Source organism: Etheostoma cragini, chromosome 6 (assembly GCF_013103735.1).
Source record: "Etheostoma cragini isolate CJK2018 chromosome 6, CSU_Ecrag_1.0, whole genome shotgun sequence".
Lineage (NCBI taxonomy): Eukaryota > Metazoa > Chordata > Actinopteri > Perciformes > Percidae > Etheostoma > Etheostoma cragini.
In genome coordinates this window covers 18,813,207-18,830,806 of record NC_048412.1, presented here as the reverse complement: position 1 = coordinate 18,830,806, position 17,600 = coordinate 18,813,207, and the positions used below count along the sequence as shown (strand labels likewise).

Below are 17,600 nucleotides of genomic sequence, written 5' to 3'. Positions count from 1 at the left end.
CAAATAATATCTGACTGACACATACAGAATTGCTTCTCTGAATGAACGGCTTTCACACTTGTTAGCTGAAGGGCTTTGGGTCCATACTAAAGCGCGACAAAGCTCTTACATAATCTAGAACAATGTATGAAGCTGTACACACCATCACTCTCCGCCTTGTTTTCCCAACAGGTGCTTCAACTTTCTGAATTTATTCTTTCCCATTCTGTCCTTTGCCTTCATGGGTGTTTTTCTCTTTTTGCCTTGCTTTTTTTCAAATCTGCTCCCTTCTTTTTTGTCAGCCTTTGAAACTTTAGTTTCATCAGCTGTCTTCACTGCAGGCTTCTTGGCTTCCGTCCCCTTTACAGTCGCTCCATCCATCATGGCGACCTTTGCTTTTTTTGGTCCAGCAGATAAGTCCTTTTTGCCTTTTGGCTTGGCATTTGCCCTTTTCTTGGCTTCTGTTCCATTGGCTCGGGGTTTCGTCTTTAAGCCGCCTGCTTTTGCGGGGACAATCTTCTTTGTCTTGCTACTTTTGGATGGTTTCTCTTCAGGTGAGTTTGTTACAGCTGTCGCCTCAGGAGCATCTGCAATGTCTTCTTCTACATAAATAAACACAGGATGAGTTGTTGTTGTTGTTGTTGTTAAACAGGGTAACTATCATGATAAAAGTTGCCATGTGCACGTAGAAAGTGTTACCTTTTGCTGCTGGTGCAGTTGGAATAACATTGGAGAATTTCTTCAGCTTGGCCACAAAAAACCCATCCATATTATGGGAATGAGGGTAAAATCTGCGAGACATTCGCAGAGTAGGGTGGAATCTACGTTCTTTGAACCTGAAAGAATGGGAAAACATTTTTAGGGTTGAAGATCAGAGTACTAGGCTTTTCAATATCTCTACCACTATGTAAAATCCCATTGGTTAGCTTATTTACCTGGTGAAGCCTTCCTTGCCAAAGTCAAGTCCAGTTGAAACTAATTTTACATTCCTTTTCTTTAAAGCGTAGTCCACCACCCATTCATTCTCCTCCACCTGGTGGATGACATTTTGATCAATACCCAAACCTGCCTGCTAAAATACTCACGAAGAACATAAACCTAAGAATACATTTGCTGCATATACAGTACAAATACCATTATTGAACACGTGCAGTAGATCAGATATCCTCCTGTAGGGGACTCTGCATTGACAGAGTCAATTGCAGATAAAATCAATTCTTTCTGCAAGTGAGCAGAGCGCTGGATGTCGGCCTCATCCTGTCAGGAAATAGGAGGGGGCATGATAAAAAATATTATCTTTTTTTTTTTACATTACTTAAAACCCAAAGTATACATGTGTTTTAGTGTATACTCAAATAGTGAATGGTGTTTTACCTTACTGGTCTTCACAGCTGGATCTTTAGCAATAACTCCTGTGCCTGAGCACGGAGCATCAAGCAGCACTCTATCAAACCCACCCATCACCTGTAGGCAAAGTCAGTAGACTCTTTAAAACTCTAGAGTCAATGTAAACCACAGAGATAGTGTTTTTTTTCTACAGATGTATAAACAATACCTTTGGGAACTGCCTTCCATCGTAGTTGCAGATAACAGTGTTGGTGACACCCAGACGGTGGACGTTGCCTACCACACTCTTCAATCTGTCAGCGTTGGCATCGTTAGCCACGATCATCCCCGTATTTCTCATCAGCTGAGCTGAGGGTGGAACGTTCACATACAACGTTAAAAAAATAATTTAACTTGCATGTGAGAAAAGTTTGCCGTGGTCTACATTGCACTTGGAACAAGGCTATTGTGATATTTAATTAACTTTAAAGTTTGTTTCCGTTATTTTTTGGTCATTGGTTCCAGCTTCTCAACTGTAATAAATTGTAATAATCTGTTGGTTGGATAAAACCAGGAATATAAATACATCCTGTTGGGCTTTAGTAAGTTATAACTGGTATGGTATTCACAATGTTGTGACATTTTATATACAAAACAGTTAATCCATGAATCAAGAAAACTTTCTGCAGGTTAATCCGTATTGAAAATAATCATTTGTTGCAGCCCTAGTCTACATTATACAATTTGAAATGCAACCTAAAATTAGTCTAATGATATACAACTGCAGCACATCTTACCAATATAGGTGGTCTTGCCTCCTGGGGCTGAACTCATGTCTAACACTAGCTCTCCCTCCTGTGGAGAGAGCGCCATGACGGGCAGAAAACTGGAGGCTCCTTGCAGCATGTACTGACCAGACAGATACTCTGGGGTTGCACCTGTTTTAAAACATGGAAAGAGTTACAGTTATAGTTTGTGAGGTGACAGTCAGCTTCAGATATTTTCCATTAAAAGATCCTTACTAGCTCAAGTAAAATCAACGACGTGAATGTGGTGACACATACCTACAGGTACTGAGGAGTCATAGATGACCAAACCCACTTTAGACCATTTCCCCAGTGGATCAAGGTTCACTCCCCTGTTGATCAAGGCCTAAACAAGGAAAAACCAGACCACAGAGTTCAATATAGGATCACCCGAAGGCAGCATTTCACATTACACAATGCAAAGGTTTTCCTTGTGTGCAGTGGTGGTTTCCTGGTTAATGACGTTCTCACCATGAAGCCAGACATTTGTATCTTTTCATCTGAATATTCTTCTATTTATTTCAGCCACTTTTTCTCTCAAGAGGCAACTGCGAGCATTATTTTTTGTTCTGCTAACTGCATTTTAATGTTATGTCCTCATAGTGCCGTCAAAATAACAAATCAATTGTATCCCTACTTTGTGCTTTTATGTAAGTTGACTAACATTAGAAATTTTGACATTTGAAAATATTGTAACTGGCCATTTCATCTCTCTTCCACCCCGAGCAGTTACTGTACCTGTGCAAGATCCCTCCTCCTTGTTTTCAGTGTGTTGGTCCGGATAGTGACAGGTCTCTGAATTTCATTGGCCTCGAGGAAATCAACCAGCTGTAAGCAAAAAGGAAGAAAACAAACATGTTAATACAAAAAAATACAAAAAATAAAAACTGCAGTCAAAAAACAATAAATTCAACACACACTCTCAATCAGGTCTTGACAACAACCACATGTTCAAACTATTAAAATTGTGTGCATCACTCAGTTCGGATCATGAGAAGAAGATCCCATTGTGCGGTCTTTAGTACTACAGGGAGAGAGAAACAAGGCACACACCTCTGAAAGAGGGAAGAGGTCCATTAATTTCTCAATAAGGAAGTGGTTGTAGCTGTAATAAGTACAGAGATCCTTCTTCAAAAGAGAGATGTACTCTGCTCTCTCTTTCCCCTCTTCCCTTTTGGTTGCGAAATTACAAAGGACATCAATGTTGTCCTTTATTCTTTGATGGATTGTCTTCAGGTCCAGAGACATGATGCCTAACAATGTCGATAAGAAAAGAGGATTTAGAATTCTTGCAAAACAAAAGAGAAGAATCTAATTGTAAAAAAACTAATGTACTCACCTTCCCTCTCGCTTTCCTCTACACCAGGTAGCCTAAATTTATCCATTTCATCCATGTTGGCCTGCACAGTGTCTTCCTCGTCCATGTCAGCCTCGGATTTCTTTTCCTCTTCATCGTCATCTTCCTTCTCATCATCGTCATCGTCATCACTCTCTAGAGCCATGGTTTCCTGCAGCTTTTTTGCTTTCTTGGCTGCACGCTCAATGGGAAGAAGCTAAATAAAAAGGAAAGTACAACTATGTTTACCACATTGACCACCCTTAAAATTTGAAAAATACTTGGTGGCAACAACCAATAGCACAGTTTAATACATCAACAGTGAAGTGAAATCAGGGATTGCACCAGCAAATTTGCAGTTTTAGCAATTTTTAGATTTTGACATTTGAATCACCATTTTTTTATGTCAAATTTCCAGTCTTGAACACCGAATAACACAACAAAGTGGTGGTTGGTAAAAAGGTTAGAGTAGAAGCATCTCACATACTTCCTCCCCATCACTTTCTTCTTCCACTGCTTCCTCACCACTGCCGTCATCGAGTGTACCATAGTCGTCAACCATTTCATCTTCATCATCATCATCCTCCTCCTCCTCCTCCTCCTTCTTTCCTTGGTCTTTTCCTCCCTTCTTCAGCTTCGGCTCCTCCTCTTCATCGTCATCATCTTCCTCCCAGTGTTCATCACTGTCATCCTCATTTTTGGGTTCATCAATTTTGCGCTTTTTCTTAGCTGGTTTCAACCATTTACTGTTCTCATCAGTGAATCCTTTAGAGAAAAAATACCAGACAAATGCCATGTACATATTGTGATTGATTAGAAATAATATTCACAAAAATAACAACACTTTGGCAACATTTCAAACACTGTGTGACTATTTCATGTTTTTCTTGTTTGCAGGTGCTGGATTATAATTATCGGCACTTGTGTATAACATCGTTTCTGCATGTTTCACCAAGTCAGATTTAAGATTTTTTTTAAAAGGTCCCCTGGCATGAAAATGTCACTTTATGAGGTTTTTTAACATTAATTAGAGTTCCCCCAGCCTGCCTATGGTCCCCCAGCAGCTAGAAATGCCACAACTTGTAAACCGAGCCTTGGGTATCCTGCTCTGCCTTTGAGCAATAGAAAGCTCAGATGGACCGATCTGGAATCTTGGTGGTTAAAGTTACCTCCCCTTCCCCTGCTCTACCCACCTAGAGAATTTGGCCTCGCCATGGAAAGAGAGAGACATTGTGGCTTTTAAACAAGCAAAGTGGCAGTTGTTAAAAACCAGCTGCCAGCATCAAAAAGCAGCATGTCATGGGACCTTTAAGACAATTAGGGATGAAATTTAAAATCATATATCGCAACTTTAAAAAATAAAAAAAAAGTTAAAACTTCAGATGTCCGGAAACATCCTCATTCACATTATAGGACTGGTGTGTAGTCACAGTGTGGAGGACCCAGAGCAGCTCTGGGATCTAAAAGCGACACAGAGGCAGACAGTGGCTTAGTTACCTTTCTTGAGCTGTTCCTCTTCAGCATCTTTAGGCTTTTTCGAGTTCTGGACTCTTTTTGCAGCTCTGTTAAATAACAACATGAATGAGCAACTTGTTAACAGATTGATAGTATTTCATATTGCGTAATCCGTCCGACTTTTACCTTTTTCTGCCTCTACTTGACAGGCGCTTTGGTGCAGTTTCATCTGCAAAAAAATTAAAATAAAACATTGTAAAAACAAAAAAGCTATAATCATTGTCAAAGTTGTGAATTATTGTTAAGCTTTATGGTATAGATTTCCACAGTTGACGGGCGTCTTTATAAATAGTTGATAGTTACCATCATTAGTTATAAACTTGGCCAACTCGGTCTCCGCTCCTTTCTGCTTTCTGGATTTCCTCCCTGGTCCTCGCTTCACCTTGTTGGTGGGATCCAACTTCCGACCCATGACTATGACTTACACAGACACTTTTAAAAGCAGAGAAAAATTATTATTTAATCTTTCCAAAAACAAGTGTAAAATAACAATGTCAGTGTATGCGAACAGATGCCGCTCTCAGTCCGGTCTTGAGACCATGTTGTGTTGTAAGTTAGTGGGTAACTGTTATTCCTACACATACATACAGTCAAGAACTCTGCTGCACTGAATTTCTTATGGTAAAAAACTAACAATAATAATATTCCTTAAACCCATTGACATTTACTTCCATCGGCATCTCATTTAAAAGTGATCATGAGGTAACTTTAGGCCTCAAATCACATCTTTTACTAATAGTTTTATGGTACTTCACATGAACTCAAAATTACATTCATGGGGAAATAGCTACCCTAAATGTTAAATTCCAAGGCGTTCAAACACTAGTTGTGACACAGTAACGGTAGAATAAGCTGTGACGACCTCTTACAGCACAGTTAACGCTAGCTAGTTGATCCAATATGTCGTGTTTGCAAGTTAATACACAGACATCGGTTATTAACACTGTCTGACTGACTCTTTGACTAATGAGCTCAGCAACAATTCCCAACATACTCACCGATGATTCTGTCTCTTTTTGACCCGACTTCTGATTATACGGTGTAAGATTAAAACCCACACGTGAGTTTACTTCAACACGTTGTGGAAGAGCATCCGGCGCATACAAGTGAGGTAAAGCAAGACACACACCGCGTTGCATTCAAGCGCTAGGATTGGCCCATGCTAAAGATAAGGAGAGTGTTACGAGTGTGTTAAGAGTGTTGATATAATAATATACAGTCTATGATTTAGACCAAAGGATGTTTTGACAAGTCTACGGTTTTGGTTTTGAATACAGACTATACAGTCTAACCACCTATTATAAAACCTAAAACCTATTATTTTTCACCAGCCGCGAAGCTTTTTTCATTTGGCCAATACACGTTAAAAAAGAAAACCGGAAAAATAACCATACATTAACTCATCAGTTAGTTTTCCATTCATCTAACTATTTTCTTCCAGTATGCTTTCGTTAGTAAAGCCAGATATTAAGCAGCAGTGTGGCAACTTAACCTTAGTTAGCGAAACTGTCGTGACGCACACATTCCGCGACAGTCCACCTAAAGGTATCATGGCGGCTCCTAATGAGAAGAAGCGTGGTCTTGAACATTTGGACGAATATGAACCAAAACCAGCCAAACATCTCCGCAGCCTGCACGACCGTATGTCAGAGAGGAGACTAGTTGTTATTCTGGAGGGAGCATCGTTAGAAACAGTGAAGGTAAAGCGTCACGGTCGTGTTTGTATGCTGTTGTGATGTAGCACCTACCTGCCACGAGTGGAAGTGACATGAGCAACCATACCTTTTTAAAATTGGGTTTAACTAATACAATAAGTACATGCTTTGTGTTTCCTAGGTCGGAAAAACCTTTGAGCTGTTGAACTGTGACCAACACAAAAATATAATCGTCAAAAGTGGAAGGAATCCGGGACATATAAGACCAGACATCACACATCAGGTAAAGGCACTCATTTAGAATAGTATGTACAACTGTGTTTTTCATTCATGTTTGTCATGACCTATAGCCAGATTTATGTAACGTAAAATAAAGAGCATGTTCGGTTTATTTAATTATCGCCAATTCTTCATAACATGTGTAATGTTAAACTCAGTAGTAGCTTAACTTCTGGATACATGTAGGTTCGGGAGACTTTGACGTCTTACAAACAAACATTTATTAATCTCAATCGAAGAGATTAAGGTAAAAAATACGATTCAACCATCATGTGCAGTTTTGCAGTGTCTTTCTCAACTCTGAGGGTTTGTGCCTTTACCTGATAACTCTAGACAAAGCTGTCAAGTTTGTTATGCCAAGATATAGATGGCGCCCAAATCAAAGCCTAGTTCTGCGATACATGAAACTGAAACTGTGGCAGGCCACATTCCACTGTTTCCTCTGACCTCCAAAAGGAGACAGTCGTGGAGGAAAACATCACCAAATCATGCAGCTGTTTAGACTCCCTGACTCTGTACAGAGACAAACCTATTCATGCATGAAAAGGTTTGGTTATTAAGAGACTGGCCGAATATTCTCGTCCCCTATGATGACCCAAGGTAGTCTTAAGTTTTCTCTCTGTCTCATGTTACTACAACATGGTGTTTTGGGAAATTCCACTACATCATGTATTTTGCTGACTGTTTTGTTAAAAAAGACTTCATGATTTCCACCATTTCGGTACAACCCCAACCAAATACTTTTGGTATCAGCATGTACACAGAAATACGTTTGGGCTCATATGTCAGATATCAAATAACAAGAGGGCAGTGGTGCACTTATAGAAACAGTGTCACCATTACATTGTTTATTCATCAGAGAACACTGACAAGTTTGTAAAATATCAAATGTAGAGCTCAACCTTAACACCTCCAGTGTTGTTTTCCATCTACTACAAATATTGTCATTGTCAAAATAAGTCATTTTCGAGTCCTGCAGTGAATTAAAATGTTCCTGTAGCCCGTTGTTTGAGATGCACTAATATAGTATGTCAAATAGTCTATTTTCAATGCATATCAGCTATTAGTGGTATACATTTAATTTTACTGCCAGTATTGGTTGAATTGTAGAGCTTTTCTTAGTGTTCACTTGATGAAACTTATAATTATAATAATAGCAGCATTTAGTCATGTTAAAAAACTATTTACCTCAAGCATGTGAGCTACAAAATACATATTGGTGCATCGGCTTATTATATTGTATCTTTTATGTCAGTAGTAGCAATTTAAAAAATAAATAAAGTTGAATTATTTTTAACTTAAATATCTTATTTCCTTTTTCAGTGTTTGCTCATGCTGATGGACAGTCCACTAAACAGGGCAGGCCTTTTGCAAGTTTACATCCACACAGAGAAAAATGCCTTAATAGAGATCAACCCACAGACCCGCATCCCAAGAACCTTCACTCGCTTCTGTGGCCTTATGGGTAAACTACCAACTTTAAATGCACTTTAAATGCTTTCTGTGTTACATTTATCTTTGTGTAGGCAAAGTACAAAAGCATGTTATGTTTCATGTCCTTGACAACACTCTTTAGCTAATCTCGTAATTATTTTTTCTTCTCTTATTTTAGTTCAGCTGCTGCACAAGCTGAGTGTCAGGGCTGCTGATGGTCCTCAGAAGCTTCTGAGGATGATTAAAAACCCAGTGTCCGACCACCTGCCTCCCGGCTGCCCCCGCATATCCACCTCCTTCTCTGCTGCTGGAGAGGCTGTCTGTCCTCGGTCTTTGGTGCCGGAGGGACCTGCTGCAGTGGTGGTTGGAGCGTTTGCACACGGAGCGGTGAGAAATGGCTTTAATGTTAGCAGATTCCCTGCTTTAAGCATCACATATCTGTTACTTATTCCTTTGTCTTTTTATTAGGTGAATGTGGACTACACAGAGAAGACGGTGTCCATCAGTAATTATCCCCTCTCTGCAGCACTGACCTGTGCCAAGATGTGCTCTGCTTTCGAGGAAGTGTGGGGTGTCGTGTGACAGTCAAACTGCTGCTGTTCACCTGGCAGAGATGTGGAGTACATGGACTTCTTTTAATGGACTAGGAATGGATAAGATGTCCATTTCACCAGTGATGCTGCATGGACTACAGACATGTATCCCGTATGTGTATACTTGTATGATGGTGTTTGGCCACCATGTGGAATATACATAGGTTTCTTTACCCAGTGTTTCCTTTTCATGTAGAAGCATAGCTGTTTTTTTATACCATTCTCAATTGCAACAATTACTGAGTTTGGGATTATCAATCAGTACATTTACATTAAAATATTTGACTAAGTTATGTGGTTTCTTTCATTTAGACTGAGAAAAGTGAAATACATAGCAGATTCAAAATATTCCAAGGTTATAAGTACATGGATTACCCTGAGAACACGAAGCCTGAGTGTAAAATAAAAATAAGACATTAGAGAAATACATTTTCAACTCTGCAGATGCATCAAAATAAATAAACAATTTCAGGGTGCTAGAAAAGTTTGAGTTTATTACTGCTCACCATTAAATAATCTAAATGCTAATAGTAGTAAGCTCTTCTCCTGGTAACTCGACGTTGTGTTTTTAATCTTGGCCTTGGTTGCTGGCTTTTCCGGGAAGATTTATACGGATGCTGGTTTTGCTTTGGTCGACGTCTCTGAGCTCTTTGAGCCTTCCTTGGTGCCTTTCGAACCCGTGCCACGCATTTCGTTTCAGATCTGCTTTTCTTCCCTGTTGGCTTTGGTGATTTTCTTCTTGCTTTGGGTGTCTGCTGTCTTGGTTTTGGTGATTTAGCTGCTGGCTTACGAGTCTTGCCTTTTGGTTTTGGTGATTTAGCTGCTGGCTTACGAGTCTTGCGTTTTGGTTTTGGTGATTTGGCTGCTGGCTTCAGAGTCTTGCCTTTTGGTTTTGGTGATTTAGCTGCTGGGTTACGAGTCTTGCGTTTTGGTTTTGGTGATTTGGCTGCTGGCTTCAGAGTCTTGCGTTTTGGTAATTTGGCGGCTGGCTTACGAGTCTTGTCTGTTTGTTTGGGAGTCTTTTTGGCCTGTCTCTGTGAATTTTCTGCTTCTTGGGAGGATTTGGTGGCGGTTGTGCTCTTCTTCAGAACTCCTTTCAGTTGTGGCGATACCACACCGCTTGTTTGTTTCTGATTTTTGAAAAAAAGAAGAAAAAAAAAAAGGGGGGTTCAAATTAAAGTGTCAACGCTGTTTTGTTTATATTTTCTATAAGACAAATTTGTTGTCTCTAACTTGTGCATTGGAATTTAAAAGTCAAGTTAACACTGCATCACATTGGGAAGAAAAGGGCTGCTGCTTTCAATGGATTGAAACTTTCCAGTATGTTCTGCTTTTGGCCCAATAAACGATATGTTTAACATCTACAAACAATGCAGCAAAACATTTCTGCATTACTGTTAGTGATTCAGTGTTGTATGTCCTGTTAACTAAACCCTTTATGGGAAAACAAGTTAACACATTATACAGGCAATGGATATTTTACCTCATTGTTGAGTCTGAACGTTACATTCCTTGTAGTTCGTACAAGTTTGTCGTTGTTAATCAGTCTTTGAGTCGCCACGTTCACCCGCCTGTTGTTCTTGGTGACATTGTAGCCTCCAGCAGCCAAAGTCTGCTTGAGCTCTGCCATGGAGATGCCACCTCGGTGTTTGCACTGGGAAACAACATTGAGGATGAGCTGGGGAACATGATGCGAGGCCGGTATTGAAGTGTTTGTCTTTGGTGCATTTTCAGCCTTAGTTTGAATCTGATGCTTGAAAAGGCGAACAGGAGTCTCTGAAAGATCAATAAAGAAAAGAAGGCTGGGTGACGTAAAAAATAAATAAATTTAAAGCAAATTTTAAAAAAAATTCTGTAATACAGAATGTGTAACTTCTTCCAAGGAACCAATTCAAATCATAACCTTTTGATGAATATAAATTAATTATAACTACTTAAAATTCAGTTTTTACCAAGCTAACGTTACATTGGCTACTTGACTGGAGCAAGTTAAAACATTACCAGACAGACTAGCTAGCTAACGCTAATGTTTGCCAAAAAACTCAACTTGAAATGCTGTCAAGTTTGTATACAAATAACGTGTTGTTTTGCTAAGGTTAGCTTACTGATAGCTAAAATGACTGTAGCGGTTAGCTAGCTAGTTACTCACTTGGCAGAGAAACTTTTCCCGTTGCGGTGGACTCCTCCGGGTCCTGGATGGCTCGTTTTAGAAGTCGGCCCAAACGCTTGGCTCCTGCTTTTCCAAGGCCTTTCCCTGTCGGAGTTTTGGTAGGTCGTCCTATTTGTTTTATTACCTTTAGCTGAGTATTTTCTCTTGCTTTAATGTTGGTATTTCCCTTTGCGCATTTGGCTGTGGCTTTCCTCCTCATTTTTGCCGCTAGACTATTTCATATTTCGGTAAGAAAATAAAAAAAAAACTCGCCAGCTGATTGTTGGAAGGTTTGCCAGGCACGTATGGCCGGATTTTTATTTGGTAAGCTTGTGATTTTGTTTGGTTTTCAAAAATAATCATTTAGTTGCTGTGGGAGATGATTGTCTCCATCACCCAGGAGACAGTAGCTCATTTAAAACTAATCGTTTTTACCATGGCAGCAGAAGTGATAAAGTGGACCTATGACAAAAAACTTCTTCTAATGTTTATTGTATTTACATAAATATGTAACTGCTTGTGCAATCTATGCACAACTAGCAATCTGTACAACTAGCAGTCACTGTACAAACAATGTCAGTGTACTCTCACAATTGACTCTTATAATAAATAAACTATATTTATAACAGTTTATAAACATCCACCGTGCACTTAATTTCGATAGCACCAAGTGGATAGTTTTGTCGGACAATCAATATTAATATATAATAACAACAAAAAACGAGTGCAGGTCTTCACAGTGTACTCAGCATGTTTGTAATGAATGGTGCTGGGTTTCACTGGGGCACTGCATGCTTGTAGGACACAGGTCAGATTTGGCACAAATCACTGTAATCAAGAAGGAGGGCTCCAAGGGCATGAATTCACGGTAGGGGTCTGAGTCACAGTTAACCTGGAAAAGTGATATAATAAAAGTCATGCGATCAGTAGTTGAGGGGAAAGGAGATGACAATTGTAACCTACTAATAGAAGCACAGTACCTGAGAAAAAGATGTGAGAAACAAACGTGTCTGTGATAGTCCTAAGATGGAAGGGTCACTCGGATGGTTCATCAGACTCTGATGATAAGCCTGAGGAAAAAATGTGGATGTATGAGCTCAGTGTTGTTGAACACCCACAAGCAAAAACCTGAAGATGGCTGCTCACCTGCAATGCTATCTGCAGCGCAGAATACTGCACCCACAACTCCTGCTTCTGTGCTGCTGAGAGAGAAAACGCCCCACCTCGGCCTGCTTTTTCTGTCACAGCGAGGTAGTGAGCCCACACACATTCCCCCACAGCATGCACAGTCTCACTTTGAGAGTAAACTGCAACACAACAAATAGATTGATGTGATACTGCGTCAAACCATCTGTAGGTGGAGTGTTATTTGTGTGTGTGTGTGAGAGAGAGACAAATGTGAGCTTCTCTTACTGTTGGGCAGAATCAGGTGGAGTATATCTTTGGCGATAAGAAAACCTATTACACCATAATTCATTGCCCTGTTAAGAAAGAAAACAAAGTGTGTTCTAAAATGTGCCACAGTCGGTGTTATATCTTATATGAAAACCATTTAATAGTAAAATCCATGTAGACTTTACCTAGGATAGGTAGGATGGAAGAGAGGAGGGATAAACATTCCCATGGGAAAGAGGAGCTCATCACCCAGGATAAATGGTGTGACAGACAGACTAAAAGAAACATGAAAAGATGAATTGCATGCTCAAAACATTCATATCAATTCTCATCTTTAAGAATAGAGGCAGACACTTACATATCAGCCTCCTTAGTCTGCTCAGTCAAGAGTTGACGGAGTCTCTTTTGCCACAAGGTCAGTAGCTGGACGTAGTTGGAGAAGAAACTGTGTGTGGCACTGATTGTCACCTGGAATCAAAACTGAGTAGTTTTAGTTTTTCCCATTGAGTTCCACAATAGATACGGGCAATACAAATTACATTAGACAAAGTTGTGTTAATTAAGTATAGGTGGGTTTAACTCTGGTTAAAGCATTGTTGTTATACCTGTGTTAGAGTCAGCAGAGGTATGTAATGTACCTTGGAAAATAGCAGGTCAAGTTCAGCCTCACCCAAGATCCGTTTTGTAGTCCAAAGTCTTGGAATTAAAGACTGAACCTGGAGGAAGACATACCTTTATTGATACAGTATCAAAAGCCAAACAAAATCCAGTTTAAAGAAGTACAATAACATCTCCTGTTTCACTTGTTACCTTTTTCATGACGGAGCGGAGAGAGTTCTGATCTGTCCACTTAAGTTCATGCAATTTGGACTTGAAGGAGGAAAAGATATTTTGAATAATCTCCTCTGCCTGTAGAACATTAAGATCTTAAATAAACATCCGCCTTAAAATTCAGTTGCTGCTTTGTTCATTATGTCCCAACTTCCCATAATAGCTACTCACGTCTCTTCGTGCTGTCCTTTCACTGAGAAGGTGTGTAAGAACAGAGTCAAATCCTCTCTCAGTCTCTAACACACAGTGTTTCCAGCGAGGGTCTGCCTGGTGAATAAGCCCATAATGAAGACGTGACTCAGCAAACCAACAAAAAAGGTTGTTTTTTGTATTTTAAAGGACTTTGTCTGTGTTGACTCACCCCTTCGGTTCTACCTAGAGCCACTGACAAATTCTTCTCTGTTTCAGAAAACCTGGAGTCTAGAGCAGGTATCAAGGTGTGCAGCAGATTAAGAACCATGTAAGTGTGAACGGGGCCGCTGAGTGGATTCAAATCAGGCATCACAAGGTCACAAAAGAAAAACAGAAAAGTCTATGTTTGATTGTGGGAGGTTTGTGTCACTTTCAGTACCTGGTGCTCAGCTCTTGCTTGTTCAGCCATTTGCCAATGATGCGGGACATTTGCACAATGTAGGGTAAGTTATGCAGAAGGACGTGATCGTCTTCGATGAGAGGCAGTTGATGGAAAGCGGCCTTCAGACAGCCCAGCCAATCAATGGCAGGGGCCTGGCTCTGTTGGCATATTTACATAACGAAAATCAATTGTCGCATTGGATTCAGACACAGTATGTGTGAATAGCAACACACATCCCCTTTTCTTGTACCTGTAGCTCTTTGATGGTCATGCGCTGATAGAGCTGCCCTTTCGACAGGCGATAGTCCAGAGGTGCAGCAGCCACAGCGAGCTCAGAGGACAGAGACATAAAGTTGCCCACATGGATCATGCTCCTGCTGGGCAGGGCCCCCAACAGTGCCAGGTATCTCTGACATGATGCCAAGAAGGGACGTAGCGTCTGGATGAAAAGAGACAGGAGAATGATAAAGGAATGCATTAGTTGGACGGACTAACATCATTCATCCAATAAAATCGTTTCTTGAATTGATAGTGGTCTGGCAAAGTCATCAACCTGAGTTTTAGCTTGAGACTTCAGTGTCTTTCTGTTCCATTCAATTGGGATTAACAGATCTGGCTGATCAATCTGTTGAAAGAGAGGAGACTTAAGTTACAGCAACATGCCTGCTATGGTAGTTCTCCCACCAGCATGTAAGGACAAATTATTCTAACGGATACTGGCCTGTATGTATCTTTTGATTGTCCCGCGGGCAATTTCATTTGGGTCTTTGCCCACATAAAGGTTGAAGAATGGAAAGGTGGCATAGTCTCTCATGAGCAGGCTCAGGGTGGAGTTGAAATCAGTCTTATTCCACTGGCCTGATACTGCCCAACCTCCCAGCTGAATACACAGAGAGATAGCAACAGAGATCGGATATAATCATCATATATGGCATGCACGAGACATAAGATGAGGGGATATTTTTGCTTGGGAAATATTGCGACAGACATGTCGCTAGCATGGGTAAAAATTCTGCCATGTTCGTGGTAAGATGCATCATTTCTATGTGGCTTGTGTTGCCTGAGATGAAATGAATAACGGACACAGTATTCCCCCTAACCTTTAAAGAGAGGTGATAAGGGAACATTGCATTTATCAGCCAATGGCCCCCATTTCAAGGGCATAACATTATCTTACTTTCTGGATGAGTGCAAGGAAGGGTTCTGCTCCAGCCATCTCTATGGATTTGATGTCCAAACAGGAATAGTAAAATCCTTTGGCCTTCTGCACTGCTTTACTACCCGGTGTGTCATTTGAGTCTGACAAAAAGAACAAGGAAAACATGATTTAGACAATACATTAATAAAATATACTCTCTCATACAGACATATGATTGAATAAAGCAATGCATTGTAGGGTGGTGAACATTACAGGACAGTTCAGTTGCAGACAACTACCCAAGATCTCCCTAAGATACTGCAGCAGCAAAGTTTTTCTATCCAGTTTTTCCTCTCTCCGTCCTCTGTTTTCTTTCTCTTTACTCTGTCCTCTCCGCTCTGGCCACACTGCCTTTTCCCTTTGGTTCTGTGGATGTCCAGGGATGCCCTGACCTCTTTGCCTCCCCCCACTGTCTGGTGAAAGTCTGCCAGATCCACATGTGAACAAGAAGTATTCACAGGGATGCGTGAAGGGATCAGCAGACATGGACAGTTGAGCCGAGGCCCACTGACAGGCTGGGGAGAGACATGGAGTCACTATTGGAAAGAGTGAAAAAAAGAGTCAGAAAAAATGTTAAATTCTGAATTAATGGTGTGATTCTGTTGTGTTTCTCTTGAGGCCTACCTTTGTCTTTCTGGTTTATGCTCTTATTTTGAAGAATATGATGCATATAGAAAATAAGTAGCACAATGGCAGCACATAAAAAGAACCCCAAAAAGAGGAGAAAAAGCTTTCGATGATTTATCCACACTGGCTTTGCTTGGTTCTGTGTTAGCTGTAGCTCAGGCTGTAGCTGGGTTTGTTGATAGATGTTCGAGGGATCTTGGGTGGGGAAGGGCAGCTGAAACAGAGGCGGAGGCTGTTGCCCCCTCTCGGATTCCGGCTGTGACGATGGCTGGACTGATAGCTGGGGTTGGAAGTGAGCAAGTTAAACAAGAATGAGTCATCAGAGACACAATCGTATTTTTGGAAATGTATTTTTTTTTTTTTTTTTTTTACTGGACTGGGCCCACAACATCTCCACACGACTCACCAGTGAGTTCTAGTGTCCCAGAAACCTCTGACCATCTCCACACCTCTCCCCAAAACCTATCCATTCTTTACATCTGATCACAGCTGGAGTCCTTTCATTTCCACACAACGCTAAGAGGCCTTTTAATATTTCCATCAACCCCAACACAGGAATTTCTATTCTGACTACTGTGTTCCAAGTTTTAATCAGAGCAACCATGGCGTTAGCTTAAATGTTACTATAAACATCTCCACTGACTTCTGTTTGGTAGAATCATACGGCATATTCAGTGGCACTTGTCAGCAGCTTGTCTATGTACACGTTTTCCAAAGTTGCCAAAAAATGCTGGTTAAAAAAAACAAATCAGTTTGTATGTGGCAACACAAACATTAGCAAAACAATTTGAAGGCATTGCAGAACTCTCCAGACCACATCATTTAAACAATATTTTCCAGGAACATATGGCTTAGCTCCAGTTTCCAGCAACTAAAAAAACACAAGCCTTCACAACCATTTGGACAAAACAACAAATATAACAACTTTCAACTTTTAGTTTTTTGGAAAGGTCCTACCTCAAGGTCTATTGGAGTTTCACTCATTCTTAGCATATGAATGTCTTGCTCTGTTTCTCCTGCGTGTTGCGTCCTCTGTCTTTTACATTTGATGTATCACATACGCCCTCCTGCTGCTGTCCCTCTGTCAAACAGCTGTCATCTCAGCCGTCTATCTCTCTCCATCACTCTCTTCTCTCATCTGACGCACTGATAAAAAAAAAAAAACTCTGCAGGCTACGTCTTACTCTCCTTTCCAGAACTTCTCAAAGGCATGCATGTGGCTGTTACGTGATTTGTGAACCCAGGAAAAACTAAACTTGTTTTAACAAAATAATGTATTCCTCCTGTATGCAGGGTTAAAGGTTTGAAAACACAAAGGTTTGGTCTGGTAAGTTGAGGCCAACAAATTCCTTTTGCCCATACATTGTTACGATGTATTGCATTGAATGAGGGCAAGCACTTCCTGGAAAGTAAACACTCACAGACGCACATGCACACATGTCAGCTGTCGTCATTATCAGTGCAACATATGGCTGTTGACAACTGATAGAGCAGTGTGGCGTCCTGAAGGTGTAGCACATCATTGAGAGTCTGGGAGAAAACATATTTCATGGCTGTCAGATGGAGGCCAACCAGCGAGAGAATGTGTTGGCAAAAACAAGTGACAAACTGTGATGTGTGAAACTTCTCGGTGGTTACTTATACAGCATACATCATTTTATGTATTGTAGGTGTTCAGAACTAACAAATTGTACAGTTGACAGTTGAGAAATTAGACAAAAACATTTTGGTATTTAGCATTTTATTTTTGATACAGCCAAAAGGTGGGGCTAAATAATGTAACATATACACATTCACACATCAATTTTATTAAAAAAAAAAAAATGGAAAAAACAAGGCATCCACATGTAATACAATAGGACATAACACAAAAAAACGCCAGATAAATACAACTGTGAAGACA

General features: G+C 40.4%; 4 protein-coding genes across 9 annotated transcripts; 1 reads left to right on the top strand and 3 right to left on the bottom strand.

The window, feature by feature from the left end:
- Nucleotides 1–11: 11 nt before the first annotated feature.
- Nucleotides 12–6,201, bottom strand: nop2 (NOP2 nucleolar protein homolog (yeast)). Of its 3 annotated transcripts, none has more exons than XM_034874154.1 (16): nt 5,961–6,201; nt 5,266–5,394; nt 5,089–5,131; nt 4,945–5,009; nt 3,935–4,212; nt 3,451–3,664; nt 3,165–3,364; nt 2,850–2,939; nt 2,370–2,457; nt 2,103–2,243; nt 1,535–1,674; nt 1,354–1,443; nt 1,114–1,236; nt 915–1,012; nt 679–815; nt 12–584 (listed from the first exon to the last, which is right to left on the bottom strand). In XM_034874154.1, the coding sequence occupies exons 2-16, from the start codon at nt 5,372–5,374 to the stop codon at nt 145–147; spliced, it is 2,256 nt and encodes a 751-aa protein (XP_034730045.1). In that variant the 5' UTR covers nt 5,375–5,394; nt 5,961–6,201; the 3' UTR covers nt 12–144. The 3 variants fall into 3 exon arrangements, with proteins under 3 accessions (XP_034730045.1, XP_034730046.1, XP_034730047.1); XM_034874155.1 differs by having other exon boundaries at nt 5,266–5,378; nt 5,961–6,069; XM_034874156.1 differs by having other exon boundaries at nt 145–581.
- A 263-nt stretch (nt 6,202–6,464) lies between these two features.
- On the top strand, nt 6,465–9,212 carry emg1 (EMG1 N1-specific pseudouridine methyltransferase). The gene is made up of 5 exons (XM_034874383.1): nt 6,465–6,662; nt 6,799–6,900; nt 8,220–8,361; nt 8,509–8,717; nt 8,799–9,212. Exons 1-5 carry the CDS (start codon nt 6,513–6,515, stop codon nt 8,910–8,912), a joined length of 717 nt encoding a protein of 238 aa, XP_034730274.1. The 5' UTR covers nt 6,465–6,512; the 3' UTR covers nt 8,913–9,212.
- Nucleotides 9,213–9,389: 177 nt separating this feature from the next.
- Nucleotides 9,390–11,497, bottom strand: LOC117946258 (histone H1.1-like). 3 transcript variants are annotated; one of them, XM_034874287.1, is made up of 4 exons: nt 11,073–11,497; nt 10,407–10,699; nt 9,838–10,053; nt 9,390–9,795 (listed from the first exon to the last, which is right to left on the bottom strand). In XM_034874287.1, exons 1-4 carry the CDS (start codon nt 11,290–11,292, stop codon nt 9,448–9,450), a joined length of 1,077 nt encoding a protein of 358 aa, XP_034730178.1. In that variant the 5' UTR covers nt 11,293–11,497; the 3' UTR covers nt 9,390–9,447. The 3 variants fall into 3 exon arrangements, with proteins under 3 accessions (XP_034730178.1, XP_034730180.1, XP_034730177.1); XM_034874289.1 differs by having other exon boundaries at nt 9,390–9,819; nt 9,940–10,053; XM_034874286.1 differs by having other exon boundaries at nt 9,390–10,053.
- Nucleotides 11,498–11,551: 54 nt separating this feature from the next.
- kel (Kell metallo-endopeptidase (Kell blood group)) lies at nt 11,552–16,831 on the bottom strand. Of its 2 annotated transcripts, none has more exons than XM_034874149.1 (18): nt 16,655–16,831; nt 15,695–15,977; nt 15,310–15,609; nt 15,050–15,171; nt 14,594–14,752; nt 14,426–14,497; nt 14,123–14,311; nt 13,870–14,030; nt 13,660–13,777; nt 13,470–13,565; nt 13,278–13,376; nt 13,106–13,183; nt 12,826–12,935; nt 12,653–12,742; nt 12,486–12,553; nt 12,219–12,379; nt 12,053–12,142; nt 11,552–11,964 (listed from the first exon to the last, which is right to left on the bottom strand). In XM_034874149.1, exons 1-18 carry the CDS (start codon nt 16,688–16,690, stop codon nt 11,818–11,820), a joined length of 2,379 nt encoding a protein of 792 aa, XP_034730040.1. In that variant the 5' UTR covers nt 16,691–16,831; the 3' UTR covers nt 11,552–11,817. The 2 variants fall into 2 exon arrangements, with proteins under 2 accessions (XP_034730040.1, XP_034730041.1); XM_034874150.1 differs by having other exon boundaries at nt 15,310–15,606; nt 16,655–16,830.
- Nucleotides 16,832–17,600: the final 769 nt, after the last annotated feature.

What these genes read in the sequence shown, in the direction of transcription:
- kel (XM_034874149.1), bottom strand. Translation starts at nt 16,690, where the DNA reads ATGCTAAGAATGAGTGAAACTCCAATAGACCTTGAG. An exon ending in TGACCATCAAAGAGCTACAG is followed by an intron (nt 14,031 to 14,122) that starts GTACAAGAAAAG and finishes ATATGCCAACAG; the next exon opens with AGCCAGGCCCCTGCCATTGA. An exon ending in AAAGGACAGCACGAAGAGAC is followed by an intron (nt 13,377 to 13,469) that starts GTGAGTAGCTAT and finishes AATGTTCTACAG; the next exon opens with GCAGAGGAGATTATTCAAAA.
- nop2 (XM_034874154.1), bottom strand. Translation starts at nt 5,374, where the DNA reads ATGGGTCGGAAGTTGGATCCCACCAACAAGGTGAAGCGAGGACCAGGG. An exon ending in CAAGTTTATAACTAATGATG is followed by an intron (nt 5,132 to 5,265) that starts GTAACTATCAAC and finishes ATTTTTTTGCAG; the next exon opens with ATGAAACTGCACCAAAGCGC. An exon ending in CAGCTGTGAAGACCAGTAAG is followed by an intron (nt 1,237 to 1,353) that starts GTAAAACACCAT and finishes ATTTCCTGACAG; the next exon opens with GATGAGGCCGACATCCAGCG.
- LOC117946258 (XM_034874286.1), bottom strand. Translation starts at nt 11,292, where the DNA reads ATGAGGAGGAAAGCCACAGCCAAATGCGCAAAGGGAAATACCAACATT. An exon ending in GGGAAAAGTTTCTCTGCCAA is followed by an intron (nt 10,700 to 11,072) that starts GTGAGTAACTAG and finishes TTGATCTTTCAG; the next exon opens with AGACTCCTGTTCGCCTTTTC. An exon ending in CGTTCAGACTCAACAATGAG is followed by an intron (nt 10,054 to 10,406) that starts GTAAAATATCCA and finishes TTCAAAAATCAG; the next exon opens with AAACAAACAAGCGGTGTGGT.
- emg1 (XM_034874383.1), top strand. Translation starts at nt 6,513, where the DNA reads ATGGCGGCTCCTAATGAGAAGAAGCGTGGTCTTGAACATTTGGACGAA. An exon ending in TCGCTTCTGTGGCCTTATGG is followed by an intron (nt 8,362 to 8,508) that starts GTAAACTACCAA and finishes CTCTTATTTTAG; the next exon opens with TTCAGCTGCTGCACAAGCTG. An exon ending in GAGCGTTTGCACACGGAGCG is followed by an intron (nt 8,718 to 8,798) that starts GTGAGAAATGGC and finishes TCTTTTTATTAG; the next exon opens with GTGAATGTGGACTACACAGA.